The sequence below is a fragment of the Quercus suber genome, unplaced genomic scaffold (assembly GCF_002906115.3).
Source record: "Quercus suber isolate HL8 unplaced genomic scaffold, Cork oak 2.0 scaffold_56, whole genome shotgun sequence".
NCBI classification, from domain to species: domain Eukaryota; kingdom Viridiplantae; phylum Streptophyta; class Magnoliopsida; order Fagales; family Fagaceae; genus Quercus; species Quercus suber.
The window spans coordinates 59354-77816 of record NW_027069521.1 but is presented as its reverse complement, the minus strand read 5'-3'; the positions used below and the strand labels follow the sequence as shown (position 1 = coordinate 77816).

The following is an 18463-nucleotide window of genomic DNA, read 5'->3' as shown; positions in this document are numbered from 1 at the left end:
AGAACGGCCTTGCTCACCAAACATCTCCTTCAGACTTAGCATGATGTCTGAAGCTAGTTCTACATCCTGCATTTGATGCTGTAGAACATTTGAGATAGATGCTAGGATGTAGCACTTGACCATCTCATTAGATTTCTGCCAACGATCATATCATTGTTTTTCCTCAAGAGGAGCATCTAATGAAGGAAAGCTGGGACATGGTTTAGTAAGAACATACTTATGCTCTTCAGCAGTAAGAATTATGTCCAAATTTCTTTTCCAATCAACATAGTTGGATCCAGCCAATTTGTTTTGATTAAGAATAGTAACAAGTGGGCTAAACGATGCCATGTTCTAAATCTGAAAACAATAAACATGAATATAATCAATAAACTGGACATTATCTATTTAGCATATAAACATATAGTATGGAACCTTAATAAAACCATAATATAATATATGCAACGACAACCCAATCCCGCAATTAATATTCCTCGGAAGCAAGGTCATACCAATCACTATGATTAGGCGAGAAACATTCTCATTATTAATGCCATCATAGTAACTCTTACCAAACAAAAATAATTTGACGTTTTCCCTTCAGCCTCTAAGTAATAATGACATAGCTCCGAAGGGAGGTTAACATTACACTTAGTCTAGTGTACACCATTGCCTAGAGTCAATGTGAATCACCAAGTAACTCCATGGAAGCGTGGTCGTTCTCAATGTTAAACACGTTTCATCTATCTTTAAGAAGTTTAACTTGTAGTACCATGAATCAAACACCCACCGAAGGGAGCAAGGCATATACGCCAAGGCGAGGTGCTTAATCACACTACTTTAAACCGACAATGGAGGCCGTGAGATGCAACCTTTGTATCTCTCTTCCACTAGATGTTTTAAAGAAAAGGTTTTTAATTATAAAACATGCATAATCTAATTACACATAGTCTTAGTACTTTTACATGTGAAAACACTGACAAAAATTTCTAATTTTATTTCTTTCGACCGATCGAATGTGCCTCTCGATTGATTGAAAAAATTAAAAAATTCGAACTTGACCTTCTGACTTGTTCGATTGATACTCGATTAACTTTCGATTGATCGAAAAACAGATTCGATCGATCAACCAGCAATCGAAAATCAATTTATTTGAAAAGTCTGATTTCTATCAACTCTTGACAAGTCCAAAGTTACTATTAACTATATTTAATACCACTATATAAATATAGTTGCACTCCAGGTCTTATCTATAAATTATATCCCAAGACTTTATTATACATACAACTCCTTCATAAAATATTCGTAGTAATATAAAGTCATTAATATAGACTGCCACTTTGTAAATTACTACATCTTAATCCTTGAGTACCGGGTTTAATCCTTTAATGTTATTCATTATATATTTATGAAATCCAATTCCATAAATATATACTTTAGTCTTCCTAAAGTGGTTAGGCCTAACTCTCTGAATAACAAACTTATTAAACTTATCTCAAGGAAATACTTTATATCTCCATTAAGAGACTATAAATTCCATCTTGAGAATACATGTTCCATCAACACTAAATGTGGCTGCCCAACATATTAAGGTTTTGACTGTTACTATAGATCTCACTCCTGATATATCAAAGCAACCTACACCTCATGACCAAGTCCATTATTCTCTCAGGATTAAGAGTACATGCAAATACAAGTCGTGAGATTTATTATTCATATGACAGTCATTAGGAAAATAATAAATCTCACAGCGGTCCAGTTCAATATGTCTTAACTCTTAAAACATATTAACACATCAACTAGAAGTCTCCACTTCCATAATCAAGACAAATCATCATGGTTGATATGTTACAGTCTTCACAGATGAAATGCCCAATTTCATCACCAACTACGAACTATAATTCTGAGTTTACAAAGAATTTGTGATTTATATCTTCTATGACTTTTCACATAAATCACATACTATGCATCTCATGGACCAAATGATAATGTCCAAGTATTCATATTATAATATTCATGTTACCATTATTTCAGATAATAATAAAACAAATTCATTAAACACAATATTAAGTCATACATAATGTCAAACTCAATATCATACATAGCATCATACAATAGGATTTAAGGGCACTAATCCTACCAAACTCGACATTAGTACTCTCATTCTTCCCACTATTAACGAGGATTTCCCTATCATAGCTCAGCAATTCTTAGGGATATCTCTTGCTATGGCTTAAATGTGGTGCATTCTTAACAAGTTGAATATCCGCATGGTTTTCACGTACTTTTCTCAGCAAAACGTTTCCTTGATTGGGGCACAATGCTCTCACTATATCAATGCCTTCTGCTTATGCCTTCTTGCAAGGTACATCTTGGTGCATGAAACACTTCGTGTAAACCAAAGGATGCTTTCAGTGGTCCTCAATCTAGACAGGGGGAGTCCCGTAGGCATGATCCAGGCTGAGACTCTCAATGGTTTGGATGCTATTTATAGAGGGGAAGCAACATTCTTTGCAAGAGACCCTCTCCTCTTCTAGGTATGATCTTTAACTTTTACCAAGATTCTCGACCTAGCGGGATTCTTCTAACTTTTGCAACGCATCATTCCGAGTTTATAGGGTAGTTAATCTCTGCTAAGTGAACCAGGGCGGAGAAAAGAAAATGGAGTTACCACCTAGTTTAGGTCTAGGAACCATATATATATGACACCCTTACATGGAAGGATTGATCTTATTACCAGAGTATGGGTTCAGAGTTTACGTATTAGGATGGAAAGTTGTTAGGCACCCAACCCCACTAGACCTATGGGTCAGCTTCCACTTATTGTATCTTACATCTTAATTGTTAGGATTAGTACCCTTAAATCCTATTGTATAATGTTATGTACGATATTAAGTGTGACATTGTGTATGATATTATGTATGACTTAATATTGTGTTTAATAAAGTTGTTTTATTATTATCTAAAATAATGATAACATGAATATTTAGACATTATCACATAGTCCATTAGACGCATAGTATGTGATTTAGTCATAGAAGATATAAGTCACAAGTTCTTTGTAAACTTAGAATTATAGTTCGTAGTCGGTGATGAAATTGAACATTTCATCTGTGAAGATTATAACATATCAACTACGATGATTTGTCTTGATCATAGAAGTGGAGACTTCTAGTTGATGTGTTGATATGTTTTAAGAGTTAAGACATATTGAGCTGGACCGCTATGATATTTATTATTCTCCGAAGGACTGTCAAATGAATAATAAATCTCACGATTTATATTTGCATGAACTCTTAATCCTGAGAGAATAATGGACTTGATCATGAAGTATATGTTGCTTTGATATATTAGAAGTGAGATCTAAAGTAACAGTCAAAACCTCAGTATGTTGGGCAGCCACATTTAGTGTTGATGGAACATATATTCTCAAGATGGAATTCATAGTCTCTTAACGAAGATATAAAATATTCACTTGAGATAAATTTAATGGGTTTGTTATTCAGAGAATTAGGCCTAACCACTTTGGTAAGAAATTACTAAAGTATATATTTATGAAATTGGATTTCATAAATATATGATAAATAACTTAAAATGATTAAATTGGGTACTTAAGGATTAAGATGTAGTAATCTACAAAGTGACAGTCTACATTTATGACTTTGTATTACTACGAATATTTTGTGAAAGGGTTTGCATGTACAATAAAGTCTTGGGATATAATTTATAGATAAGGCCTAGAGTGCAACTATATTTATATAGTGGTATTAAATATAGTTAATGGTAATTTTGGACTTGTCAAGAGTTAACAGAAAAGCACAAGGCCCATTGGAGCTAGTGTCTTATTAGTCTCTTTTGGTCCCACTCCAAGCCACATGCTTAAGCCCAATTGGAAAGACCCAAAAGGCCAGCCCAATTAGATAATTAGTTAGATACAAAAGGAAAAAGGTACAGAATTTTTATAGGGTGAAAAAACATCATTGAAAAATGGTGTGTATGAGAGTATAAGTCACTCTTTAATTCTTCTTTTATAACCATTTGAGAGTCAACACTTCTTGGGCGTTAGTAGAATTGAAGTGAAGATTAAAAGTATTCCCAAGTGGTTCGATCTTTGTTTTGAAATTCACCGCTTCAAGGTACGCTCTCTTATACTCAAATTCTGAAATTTACATAGTGCATGTTATAGATTGAGAATGAAGTAGATCCGTTCATTTTCCGCTGCGTACATACTTATTTCCATCATTAATATCATCAAATGCATGTTCAATATTGCATCTTAAACTCACACACATGCTAGCATACATCCAAGTATACAACATGGCATCAATCATTCCAAAAACCCTAGCATAAATCTATCATGGCAACTCATATCAAGCCTAGCATACATTTATCATGCATATTGTCACATCACAAACCCTAGCATATTCCTATCAAGACATTGCATACTCCTAAGGGCAAAAACATGGTCATGGCAACAAATCAAACAAACATGTTGTCATATTTGAGGTATGACACATAAACTTACATATTCATTTCCAACAAAGCAAAATGAGATCATGTATCCAAGCAAATGCATGTTCATGTGAATGCGTGGCTTACCTTAATTACTTCATTGCATCACAACACATATGCATCAATGCATGTTCATATCATATGCATGTTCGTGGCAACACAAAGAAAACATTGAAGAAAAACCCTAATCTAACATGTGAAGCAAAAAAAACATATAAACAGAGAAATAGAGAATTAGGAAGCATAAAAAAAGGCAAGATTGGAGCATATTGCATAAGCAAAATAAAGAAACAAAAGCAGAAAAGGTTGAATTAAGGTTCTGGGCTTGAGTTGCATACACATACATAGGGCCTGTGTACGCAATCCAGTTGTATGCTTATGCATATTTTGAGTATGCGTACATATACACACCTCAAACCCTAACCTTGAAACAAAACACAGAAATAGAGCAGAAACTTAAAACTAAAGAATCTAGCAACCTAGCATGCTTTAAATGATAAAACAAAGAAAACCTAAGCTAAGCAGACATATTACAACATAAATAAACAAGAAAACAAGGAAACAAAAAGATTAAAACAAGAAAAAGCAAAGAAAAGAAAAAGAAAGTTTAAAACTTATACCTCAAAAATAAAAAACAAAAGCTCTTTGGCTTGATTTTGACTATTCTCCTTAGTCAAATCTATTTACAAAAAAAAAAAAAAAAATTAGTAAACTTTAAAACTCGAAGATCATGACCAAAAAGGGTCTCAATAAGAAGAAAATTGACTTGAGGATGTTTTGTGAAAAACTTCATCTTTGATTCACTATTTCTAACGAATTTTAGAGTTTCTCTTAGGATTTTATGTGTTTTGAAAAGGTACTATATATGCCTTTTTATATTGAGAAAATGGGGGTTTGAAACGGCTCCTAGACAATGTGGGATTCATTTCAAACCTTAACTTTAATGCAGAAAATTTGTCTTTCATAGTTTATGGAACCTTAACATGCATACACATGCCCGTGTAAGCATGCGTACTCATACGCAGCTCTGGAGCATGCATACGCATACGCGTGTCTACGTAAACATGCCCTAGGGTTTTCGTGGCCTTTATTTTACCAAAAATAGTTTTATCCAGATCATAAAAGAGTTATATTTTCCATTTATATATATATATATATATATATATATAAAATAAAAACCTTCCTAAAGACAATTTTAATTTGATTGGACACTAAACCAATCTTTTGCTTTAAAATTTTACCATCATTGGAAAACGGGGGCCCCAGTCATAAGGGGTACAAAATGTGCTGTCTACACCTACTTGTGGTTTGAAATTTAACAATTTATCCATCTGAGATTAGCTCAATTAGAGTTCCATAACTCACCTCTATTAAAAACAGGGCTAAAAAAAATAAAAAAAATAAAAAAACCCTTCCTGAAGACAATTTTAATTTGATTGGACCCTAAACCAATCTTGGGCTTTAAAATTTTACCATCATTGGAGAACGGGGGCCCCAGTCATAAGGGGTACAAAATGTGCTATCTACACCTACTTGTGGTTTGAAATTTAACACTTTACCCATCTGAGATTAGCTCAATTAGAGTTCCATAACTCACCTCTATTAAAAACAGGGTTAAATATGTAATTTTGCTCCACCGTTATGTCTCTCACCTCCAAAATATATATATATATATATATAAATAAAATATAAAAAAGAATCCAGCGGAATACTTGTATCATTGGATTTCAAACCACAGGTATGCAATTTAAATTTCAGTCAAACCGTAGGTGGGTAAAGTGCTAAATTTCATGCTACAGGTAGGCAACTTAAATTTCAATTAAACTACAAGTGAAAAAGTTGTAATTTTCCGTATTCTAAAATTACTATTTTCAGTCCTTTCCATTTCATTCATTCCTTTCCTCCCAAACAAGCTGGAAACTATCAAATTTGAATTGTATGAGATAGTAACCCAAAGGATTGGTAACTCTATATGGGAATCTAGAGGCTGTTAAACATCAAGTAATTAAATCGGAAGATAACTTTTTTTTTTTTTTTTTTTATAGGAAAAATTGGAAGATAACTAGTATAATGAAATGCATTAATATTTTAGAAAGTAGCTCTATTAAATGTATATTTGGAAGTTATATGTATTATTAATCAAACATACCGAACAGACAGTATTATCTTAGACTAGTTGAAGAAGTTACAATTTTGATGATGGCCATGCATGCTAACTATGACGATGAGATGTTAAGGTTCTATCTCTTTCTCACTCTAAGACTCTCGCTTTAAATAGAATGAAATCTTATGGAATGAATGGTGATAGGCCAAGAATGTATTGACCCCTTGTGAGTAATTAATTAACTAATTAGTCAAGTTTATTAATTAATCAAATTAGCATACAATATGCGTGGTAGCACAAACAAATCACCAATTAAACTAAGTATGCACCAAAAAATAAATTTACACGGTGATTTGTTTACGAATATGGAAACCTACACGGCAAAAACCCCATGGGTGATTTTAAGGTTACCACTCTCGAGAATCTACTATTATCAAAAGAAGTAGTTACAAGTAAAAGAATCTCAGTACCTTATACCAACCTACAGTTGAACCCTTACCCCAATACCTAATTAGACTTGTTTTGTAGTGACAATCTCTTCTTTTCAATGCACGGCTCCCAGTATATGACTAAGCAATTATGTGGATCCCAGTATGCGACTTAATCACCAACTTAAGAAGGATGTTGGCTACAAAGTTCTTCAATTCATCACACAATGAAGATCAAGAAGCTCCTTAGTCACAAAACCCTATGGTGTAAAAACACAGCAATTTCAAAGATTACTTAACTCAAAATGGGATTGTATCCCAATTGACTGCACCTGGAACCCCCCAATAAAAATGGTGTAGTAAAGAGAAGGAATAAGACTCTTTTAGAAATGGTTAGGTCTATGATGAGTTATTCAACTTTACTAGTTTCTTTATAGGGATATGCACTAAAAACTGTAATGCATATTTTAAATTTAGTTCCACCAAAATCTATTCTTAATACACCTAAGGAATTGTGAAGTGGGCATAAGCCTAGTATGAAATATCTCTACATATGGGGATGTGCAGCACATGTGTTGAAAGGGAAGTCTGATAAGTTGGAAGCTAAAAAAAAAGTATGCATGTTTTTAGGATATTCAAAGGAAAACAAGGGTTGTTTATTCTATAATGTAAAGTTGTTATTTACAGCTCTGTGTTTTTGTTGGCTTATATTCCGTGCCAAATTTAGTTGTAATTTTATTCAATCATTTGTACCTTGTATTCATTGTGGGATTTCATTGTAAGGGTTGTGTGATAGAGAGAATAGTGTGAAGACTTAAGCAAATGAAGACTGAAGAGTTTTCGCAGGTATATCACAACTAAGCATCCTGCAAAAAGAAGCATGTGCCTCACACATGACTTGAATGTGAAGAGTCAGGCCAGATGGAGATAACTGTGTCCTGAGAGTATCTCACGGGTAAGGCCTTCTCGCAAGACACCTAAGAGACATTCTGTTTTGGCAGCCTGTCCAGTCTAATACACACTTTTTGTGCTTACACTATTTATACCCACATTACCCGTAAATGAAAAGGAGAGTTTTTGAGAGAAACCCCTAGCCAAACACCTTGAGAGTTAGAGATTATTATACCCACAATCCTCTACACATTTGTTTTGGGAATTTCCTCATCTCCTACCTCTTTATTTCTATACCATTAAGAGGTTGATAGCCTAAACACTTACCACACCCTTTGAGAGTGTCAAGTGGAGTTTTGGTGCTACTGAGAAGCATTAGAAGAAGCCTAGAATGACAGATGCAACATGGAGCTTGTTGCGGGATCTGAAGAATTAGACAAGACACGGTTCTGAGAAGTTTTGTTGGAGTAGGAGCTTGGAGGGCTTAAGTACAGAGGGTAGATTAGGCTTGGAGGATCTCTTGCTCACCTATGTATCCTAACTAATTGTCTAGTGAATCGGTCTCTGCTTGGAGGGCGGCAGAAAGATTTTTTTTCTAGTTCTTCGGTTTCCTCTTCGATAACACGTCTCGGTATTATCTATGTTTGCATTTTTCTTCCCTACTCTTGTTCATTTCATTTTTACTACTGTGTTGTTTTAAATATGGATTAGAGTAGTTCTTTTGCTTATACGCTTATGTTTACACTATTCCGCACTTAGTATTAAGTTAGTGTAAAATCAACTGAGCCGTAACTTTGATTTGGGGGTCTAAATAGCTCTTGTGTTTTCAACACATTTTCGAGTTTTCAATTGGTATCAAAGCGGGTACACTCGCTGTAGTTTAAATTCCTAAGCATGTTCCTTGACCCCATTTGAGATGGACCGATCTCAATCTTTAAATGTTCCACCATATTTTGATGGTAGTAATTATGCTTTTTGGAAAGTCCGAATGAGGGCATTCTTGTGTTCCATTGATGATACTGTTTGGGATGCGGTTGAAATATGTAGGACTAAACTGGAGGCCGCTAAATCCACTTGGGATAAAGTAGCTCTTCCAGCAACTAAAGCTAACAGTAAAGCTTTGAATGCTATATTTTATGCTGTGTCTCTAAACGAGTTTCACAAAATCTCTCACATGACAATAACCAAGGAAGCTTGGGAGATATTGGAGACTACTTATGAAGGAACAAAGAAAGTGAAGGACACAAAGTTTCAGATGCTCACCCCCAAATTCGAAGAGCTTAAGATGGGAGATGATGAGTCCTTTGATTCTTTCTATGGAAAGCTCAACGAAATTATGATTGCAAAGCTCAATCTTGGTGAAAAGATTGAGGATANGAAAGCTCAACGAGATTGTGATTGCAAAGCTCAATCTTGGTGAGAGATTGAGGATCTTAAGGTAGTGAGAAAAATTTTAGAGTCCCTACCGGAGAGCTTTCAAGCGAAAGTCACAGCTACAGAGGAAAGTAAAGATTTGGATGAAATTATAATCCAAGAGCTCATTAGGTCTCTTCAAATGTATTAGCTTGGACTGCCTTCTCATAAGACAAGTAAATCTCTTGCTCTTAAAACCATCACCGAAAGAATGGATGATTCCTCCGAAAAAGATAGAATGGAAAATGATGTAGCATTTCTTGCAAAGACTTCCAAAAATTTCTGAAGATGAAGAACAATGAGAAACCATTCAGCAGAAGGAAGTTCTCATCCTCCAAAGGTGATAGGAAGGAGTTTAAGAAGAAAGATGGAAGAGATTCCCAGTCTCCTTAAGGTATTGTGTGTTATGAATGCAATGGCCGTGGACATCTCAAGAAGGAATGCCCCAACTATCTAAGAGGAAAGGGCAAGGCGTATGCCACAACACTTAGTGATTCAGATTCTTCATATTCTGATTCTGAAGAGAGTTGTGATGGAGAAGGAAACTACTTTGCCTTTATGACTATTACCCATGATGAGTCTTCGGAGGACTTGAACTTGCTGTAAAAGAGCTTGGGGATCATAGTGATGAAGAATCAATAGGAGTTGTTGAAGAAACTGATACTGAAGAAGATGAAAACATAGCTAGTCTTCAAGAAAACTACAATTCCCTACTTGAAAAGTCAGGAGAATATACAAGGATGGCCAAGGCAGCTGTGAAGAAGATGAAAAAGGCAGAGGAGGACTATAAAAGTCTTCTAGTACGTTATAAAGATGCCAAGTGTGAGATAGAGATGCTGGATGGTGAGTTGACTGAAGCTTATTCAAAAATCAGATTTCTTGAGCTAGAGGTAGTGCAAGCAAATGCTAAGATAGAAAGGGTATCCTCAAAGAAGCTAGATGATGTTATTTCATCCAAAAACATTTCTCTGACAAGTTCCGGTTGGGATATACCAGAGGGAATAGCTCATCGACCAGTGTCACCAAAGATGTGAAATTTGTAAAAGCCAGAGAGCTGGTTTTGGCTACTTCTACACCTAGGAAAGTAGAGGATGAAAGGAACAAGAATGTAGCTGACCAACGGGTGTTGAATAAGCCTCGTAATCAAACTGTGGCCAAGCCTAAAGTTCAAGGGAAATCACCTCCAAACTTACAAAGAGGTTCGAGAATTCAACATTTTTGTCATTTTTGTGGACTTCAAGGACACACAAGACCAAATTGCCATAAGCTGAAGGCATTGAAGAATGCAAGTGTTCAGAGGTCAAAAAGGCCTAAAAATGACAAAAGGAATTGGGCTGGTGAGCATCAAGAGGTCAAAATGGTGATTCCGGCGTGATGGACATGATGAAAGTAATTAGTGCCTTCACCACCTGCTCGGAGAGCTTTACTAGACGGTTTGAAAGTCCTAAATCTCGTATCCAATCCTCTAGGGATATCACCCCAAACGCACGTGCCGTGTGGGTGAAAAGGGGTACTCATGCATAAGCTTTTTAACATGTCCATGCATTAATACTTTCGATGTTTAGGGACATTTGCTCATGCATCTCTTCATGCTTGTTTTGACCTGTATCATTTGCTTCTGGCTGTAGCATGTTTCTTTTACAAGCTCTTCCTCTCTATAGTTTTTATTTTTCACTTTTCAAGCTCTCTGTCCAGTCTTCACACTCATCTCCAGCTACCTTGTCATCACCACCACGTTGCTACCTCACTTTCTTTCCACACACCGCGTTTAAATGAGTTGAGTCTTAGTATATTTTCTTCCTTTCTCATATTTCTTTTTCTCTATTTTGAGATATGAGTTTATTATTCTATTAAATCACTTAAAACTCAAAGATTTATAGTTATTGATTTGATTTTTTTGTTCATAAATTTGAGTTTTCACTTATCAAACTCAAAACATTAACTTAAAAAACTAAAACCTAAACTTTAAAAAATTGTAACCATAACACTTTTTATTTTGTTTATTTGATTTGTATTTTATTGATAATTTGTTTGATTCATTTTTTTGCCTAATCTGTAACCAAGACCCGCCAAACTGACGATTCTGACTCACCCAACCGACCACTTGAAACACTGGGTCTAACTCATATGTTTGGTCGAGTATAGGTCCAATTTTTAGACACTCAAATCAATCGGGTCGAGTACTGGTCAGCTCCAAATCCGATCCGACCTAACTCGTGGACAGCCCTACCTCTCTTAATGGAGTGTGTCCCACACATGTTACCAAAATACTTTCTTGCAATTTGCATTGCGCCCATAAAGTCATAAAATATATCAAGGAGGAGAGAGACAGCTGTGCTAGGTATTTCTTCACTGTTATGGACTATCATACACGTATACATTAAACTTAAGTTATATTCTCCAGCTAGCTAGTCTAACTTAGAGAATTTTCAAATTGCTCCATCCATAATCTCCTCCAAAAGAATATTCCTCATTGATGTTTTCTTTTCAAAAGAACATTTCAGGTAAAGATTTTTCAGCAGGATAGTTAAGCTTACATGTAATATGTAGAAAACAGACTAGACCACACAACCTATGAGGACATAAGATGCCCGGGTTAACTATTTTTGGGTGTGTTGCTACTTCCGTGGGGTCTTGTTTTCTGTGACCTTTGTACAGTGTAAAGAGCAAAGCGCCTGCAAAGGTTACTAGGGTTCCAATGACTTATTAGGCTTGAATGTCTGCCTTCTTAAAATTCACATGTTCTAACTTGAGGAGATAATTTCATATTAATCTACATTTGTGATTAAATGCAGTAAAAGAAAATCCTTAGAGATTCCCCAAGTACACGAATAGAAAATAGAATTTTTAGGCTTAAAAGTGGTAATGCTCACAATTTTGTGGTTACATCACATGACGGATTTTGACGTGATTTTCAACTTGTAGAGCCAATGGAACTCCAAATTATAATATAATCTTATTAAATAATTTAGGCTTAGGAGTTAGGATGATAAGATTTGACATTGATTGAGAGATATGCTTAACTGAATTATTGGCATATATAACTCTTTTCTGTCTATTTATTGAAACGTTGGAATAATTTTCTTTTTTCTTTTATATCCCAATTGAAACTTCAATGGAAGGTGACTACGCCATGAATGATTAAAGTCTTTTTCCTTTTCCATTTTATTCATGTTGAATCATATAATGGCGAGACTTAAATAAATTAAGTATTGTTTTTAAATGTTCGCATTAGGGGAGTTAGCAGTATGATGCGGTGCGGTTTGGTGTAGTTTTGGGCAATTTTAACACCGCACTTTGCAGTGCGATTTAGGCAAAACCATAACTGTATTGCACCTCATTTTTGCGGTTACATGTGCGGTGTGGTGTGTAAGATGCGGTTTGAAACCAATATATTTTTCAAATTTTGGACTTTTCCTGCCTAGTCCAAAACTGATTTTTCCCTTTGTTTTGGGCCAAATGTTAACTATTGAACTAGTTTTTCTTTATTTTGGATTGGCTTTTCTAATCAACACTTGCAAGGGTTATTAATTTTTTTTTTTTTGAAAACTAGTGTTATTAAACTATTGATTAATAATATATTTAATATGAAAAAAATAAATATATTAATATATAGAAAGGATGCAGTGCAGTACGATTTGTGTGGCTTTCTTATTATAAAAACGCAAACTGCACTGCACCATGCAGTGCGATGCGGTGCATTGTTACTTGCGGTACAGTGTGGTTATGCCATTTTATGGGTGGTTTTGGTGCGGTTTTTGCAGTTTATGCGGTTTGGTGAACACTCCTAGTTCGCATCATATAGTTGCCAACTTTTTATGTACTTTTTTTGTTGTTGAGAAAAAGCCCTTAAAGATTAGGGTTATTATTAATCAAGCAAACTTAAATCATAATTGTAAACATCAAAGATATTAGGAGGGACAACCTCTAGCCAATCAAGAAAAGGATTAAAAATTTCTTTCCTAGCTAGTTTGTGAGCAATACAATTTCCTTGTCTTCTTGCATGGCAGAAAGAGACATTTCTTCGTGAAGAACTAAGAAGCTTAATGTCCTGGAGAATATGCCCCAATTTAGAGAGGAGCATACCGTCACCATTGATAGCAAAAAGAACAAGTTCAGAATCACCTTCCAGCACTAAACTGTCAAAACCCAACTCTTGAGCAAAGAAAAGCGCTTGACGCCCTGCTAGCACTTCCACCATCTCAATTGATGCTGGTAATGGAATTTGTTGTGATAAAGCAGCCATAACTAATCCATGATCATTTCGGACTATAATGCTGAGACCAGTTATGTTTTCTTTAGCGAACAAGGTGCCATCAAAGTTTACCTTGACTGAACCAGCAGGAGGACGCCATCGAATAGATCTTGCGGTCCTTGGAATCTAGGTGTGGATGGGGCGAAGTTGATGAAATTCCTAGAGAGAGACACTGGCCATATCACTGATCTGATCCAGTGAATGAGTGACTTCCCCAACCCAAATTTTAATTATGTGCATCCATATTAGAGAAACGGTCAGGGCAAACAAATCCACAGTTGATGAATCTTGTTGTGCTAGCTGGAAAAGAGCAAGGAAAGAAGAACAACTTGTCGAAGCAACTTATAGGCATGAAAAATGACCTTGCCACACTTCATAGAGCAAAGGACAGGACCAGGGAGCATGAAGCGTGTCTTCAGGCTTGAGATTATAGTGGTGGCAAATCGCATTAGTCAACAACCTTTTCTTCACCAAATTAGCTTTGGTTGGTTAAAGTTCAAAAAGCGTTAAAAACACTATGAACGTTTAGACCCTCAAACAATAAAATACCAATTCAAGCTTTATATCAAACAATGTATGTTCGAAAAATGATAATAAGCTAAACACAGAATTGATAAACAATCTAAGCCAAATATAATCACATCCACAATAGAAAATATAAGGCAAAGATAAAGGGAAGAGATGTAAACACAAGGACAACACGCGATGTGTTATCGAAGAGGAAATTGAAGCCCTTGGCGTAAAACCTCTCCACCGCCCTCCAAGCGGTCAATAATCCACTAGAAAATGTAGTTGAGATACATGAACAACAATAGACCCTCCAAGACTAATCTACCTAGGTACCTAAGCCCTCCAAGTTTCCTACTCCAACGAGGTTACGCCGAACCTTTTTTCTTTTCTAGCTTGCCGGATTCCGCTATAAACCATAACATCAACCAATAGTCATTTGTCCCTTCTAAACTGCTTTCCTTAGCACCAAAAGAACCTTCTCACAAACGTGGGTATAGTGAGGAAAGGATTTGGTCAAGAACGTCTCAAGGATGTATCAATAGAGAGGAAGAGAGTAGAGGAATTTGAAGAGTCTCTTAGGTGAAGATTGTGGATGAGGCAATCTTGTTTGCTCTAGGGATTCTCTCTCAAAATTCTCTTTGGAAGCTCTCTATATTTTGTGAGAATGAGGGGTATTTATACTAGGGTGAGAATGGAATGTGAAACGTCAGTTTTTCCCAAAAAGGGCAAGTTGGCGGCTTGGCCTCGCGACTTGGTTGAGTCGCGAGTTCAAGCCACAAGCTAACGGCCTGGTCAGCCTGAGACTTTTGTCCTGTAGTGCAACAGCTGGCGCGACTCTTCAGCTTCTGGCATGCTTGGCATGTGTCCAACTTTTGGCGACTTGCAAGCCACGAGCCACCTGCGAGATCCAGTCGCGAGTCCTTGTTTTTTTGCACAATCTTGAGCATTTCTTCACACTCTTTCACTCACTACCCTTAAAAGATTCCCACCTAAATATAAGGTTACTAAATACTAAAATAACAAGCAAATTTGGCACAGAATAAAGACAACAAGATGGTTGATTAAATTCAACTTTACAATCTCCCCATTTGGCTATTCCATGACAAAACCCTAAAACAAACTCTAAACTTAATGTGTGAGTTGGGAACAGTTGAAAAACTCACTCACACCTAACTTTAGACTCTATGAAACTCTTGAACCATAAACCAAAACATCTCTTGAAACACAATAACACAATAAGATCATTATATGCAGAAAACTTGTAATGCATATGGAACAAGCACAATGCTATCAAGCAAAAATGGAATAAAGTAATAAACAATGGCTTGACCAAACAAGAAATCATTGTAAGAAAGTGATCACAATGTTCATTCTCACTTGGAAAGAACATCAGGACATTCAAGCTGATAAGCAGAAAGCAAATCACTTGAATGACCAACACTCAACCAATGCACAATACATGAAATATATGCATCTTGGAATAAAATCCTACAAGGGCACAAGAGTGAGAGTACTTAATGAAAATGCATAACATTTAGCTTGAAGTACAAAGCAACAAAGCATACAGGCTACATAAGCATGGTACAAACCATAAAAGCCAACAAGCATGCATAGAAACAAACCCTAAAAACTTAGGAAAAGCAACATGGGTACAAATCTTAAACAAAAAACCTTAAAAACCTACAAAGGTAACAGGTACAAATCACATAGTAAAATATGCTAAATAACATCATATTATATACTGAAAAACTTCTGAAATAAATAACTATACCAGTGAACCACAAGTTTTCCAAAAGTATAAAAAACATATCAACACAAGATAAAAACTAGTAGGCAAATAACAATAAACACATCAGACAAAAACAAGAGTATATAAAAACTATAATAACTCCCCCTTTCAGTATGCTGCCTATCTCCCCCTTTCTATGTGCTGCTCTCCCCCTTTTTGTCAGGAATAGCTAAAGGTTATCTTTGAGCTTTTGCTATTTTTTTTTTTTTTTAAATTGTTTATGTTAGGGTCATATTTTATTGTAATTGGCTAATTCTCTAACAAAATACACTTTACTTGTAATTGGGTCGATCTAAGATGGGTTTAGTACTTTAAGAAAGATGTTGTTTAAGTCAAGTATTAAAGACATGAAGATTGGTCCAAGAAACAAGTGAAGAAAAGCTATTCATTAGGTCTTGACAGATAGCTCGACAGATGTCTATTATCGAGACTTAATGTGAAGCTCAATAGATAGCTCAACAGCAGCTCGATCTTTCAAGATTTATGATTTTTCAATTTTCCAGATTTGAAATTCAGCCTAGGCTTAAGTATTTGTTTAAGGTTTCTTTTCTCACAACCCTAGGCAAATAAAAGGCTTATTTAAAAAAGCCGTCACATATAGATATAGAGACCAAGAGACTTAGTTTTTCTATGTGAAGCTACTGCATTTATACACCATAGGGTTTTGTAACCAAGTGCTTCATGATCTTCATTGTTGATGAAGTGAAGAACTTTGTAGCCAACAACATCTGTTCAAGTTGCTGGAGTTAGTCAAATATTGGGATCCATGCAAATGGTTAGTCACAAATTGGAGGTTTGTGTGTCAAAGGGAAAGAATGCTACTACAAGATCAAGATCAATTGGGAATTGGAGCAAAGGTTCAACTGTAGGTTGGTATTTCGGGATAGGCCAATGTAGTTGGTAAGATTCCTTATACTTGTAATCGCTTGATTGTTGATTAGTGGATTCTTGGGAGTGGTGACCATAAAATCACCCGATAGGGTTTTTTCCTTGCGAAGTTTTCCCTATTTGTCAACGAATCACCATATCCAATTTATTTTCTGCTACACTTAGTATTTTTGGTGATTTGTTGGTGCATTCACATTTTTCATGCAATTGAACTTAATTGATCAACTTGGGTAATAGAATTAATTAACCGAGGTCAAGCTATCTTGACCCAACAAGTGGTATCAGAGCAGGCACACTCTGGTTGGGTTTTAATCTTTGTTGTGTAATCCATTGACCCTTTTTGTTATGGATTGTGGGCAATCCTTGATCATTCCTCCTTTATTTGATGGTTTTAACTGTGCATACTCGAAAGTACGCATGAAAGCTTTTTTGCAGTCCTTAGATGAGAAAGTATGACTGGCAATTGAAGTAGGTTGGAAGAAACCTGAAGAGCCACCTGCAGCGTGGGATGATGCCAAGATCAAAGTAGCCAACTTTAATAGTACAGAACTGAATGCTCTATTTAGTGTTGTGACAAATGAAGAATTCAAGAAGATCTCTTCCACTGACAATGCCAAGAAAGCTTGGACTATTCTTAAGAATACCATACGAGGGCACAAAAGCTGTTACAAACTCTAAGCTCTAAAGGCTCACTAACAGTTTTGAGGAAATAAGGATCGATAAGGGCGAGTCATTCGATGAATTCTATGCCAAGCTCAAGGACATTGTGAATTCAACCTTCAATCTTGGAGAACGAATTCCGGAGCCCAAGATTGTTAGGAAGATCCTCAGATCTTTTCTAGAGAGATTCCATGCCAAGATCGCTATCATTGAAGAATCAAAGGATCTTGACTCTATTCCTTTGATAGAACTGATTGGGGACCTGCAAACCTTTGAACTAGGGTTAGCAAAAGTTGGCAAGGGTGGCAAAGGCAAGAACATGGCCTTGAAGACCAAGAATGATGACAATGACGAGTCACCCGATGATGAGGATACCAAATTGAAATCATATATCACTAGACAATTCAAGAAGTTCGTCAAAAATGCGAATGTCAATGTTGGTGATAAGGATCGTAAATAGTCTACCTTCTCTCAATTTAAGTCCCAAGACAAAGGCAAGAGAGAATCCAAGGATGCTAGTCAAGGCAACAGTGTTCCAGTTGGACCAAATTGCTATGGGTGGCATAGATTTGGACTCATGAAGCAAGAGTGTCCCATATATCTCAAATCCATTGGCAAAAGCAAGCCCTAGCAGCTACCTTAAGTGATTCAGAACCAGAAGTAGATTCCAATGAAAGTGACCAAGAAGGGATAGTAAGTGCTTTTACAGCTACTGTTGAGTCTACAAAAGAAGTAGTAGACATAATTAATGAGGAAGAAGAGCTGATGGAATTAAAGTTTGAGAAGATGGATCATCAAGATGACATCCATACTACCTATAGTAAGCTGTACAAGGTCTCTAAGAAGTATGAGAAGCTCTACAGGTTGACCATGAGAAAGCTCAGTGAAGTGGAGTTAGAACATGAGGAACTCCCCACCAAGATTGATGAAGCTAATCAGACCATTGGAGCACTGAGGTTTGAGAACAACTTTCTTGTTGAAAAGGCCAAGAAACTGGATGTTGAACTATTTCAAGTTAGAGCACAACTGGAAAG

The 18463-nt window shown here is 35.9% G+C and overlaps 1 protein-coding gene across 1 annotated transcript; it reads left to right on the top strand.

Moving 5' to 3' along the window:
- The first annotated feature begins 8830 nt into the window (after positions 1-8830).
- On the top strand, positions 8831-10702 carry LOC136067051 (uncharacterized). Its single transcript, XM_065772309.1, has 3 exons — positions 8831-9330; positions 9953-10217; positions 10304-10702. The coding sequence occupies exons 1-3, from the start codon at positions 8831-8833 to the stop codon at positions 10700-10702; spliced, it is 1164 nt and encodes a 387-aa protein (XP_065628381.1).
- Positions 10703-18463: the final 7761 nt, after the last annotated feature.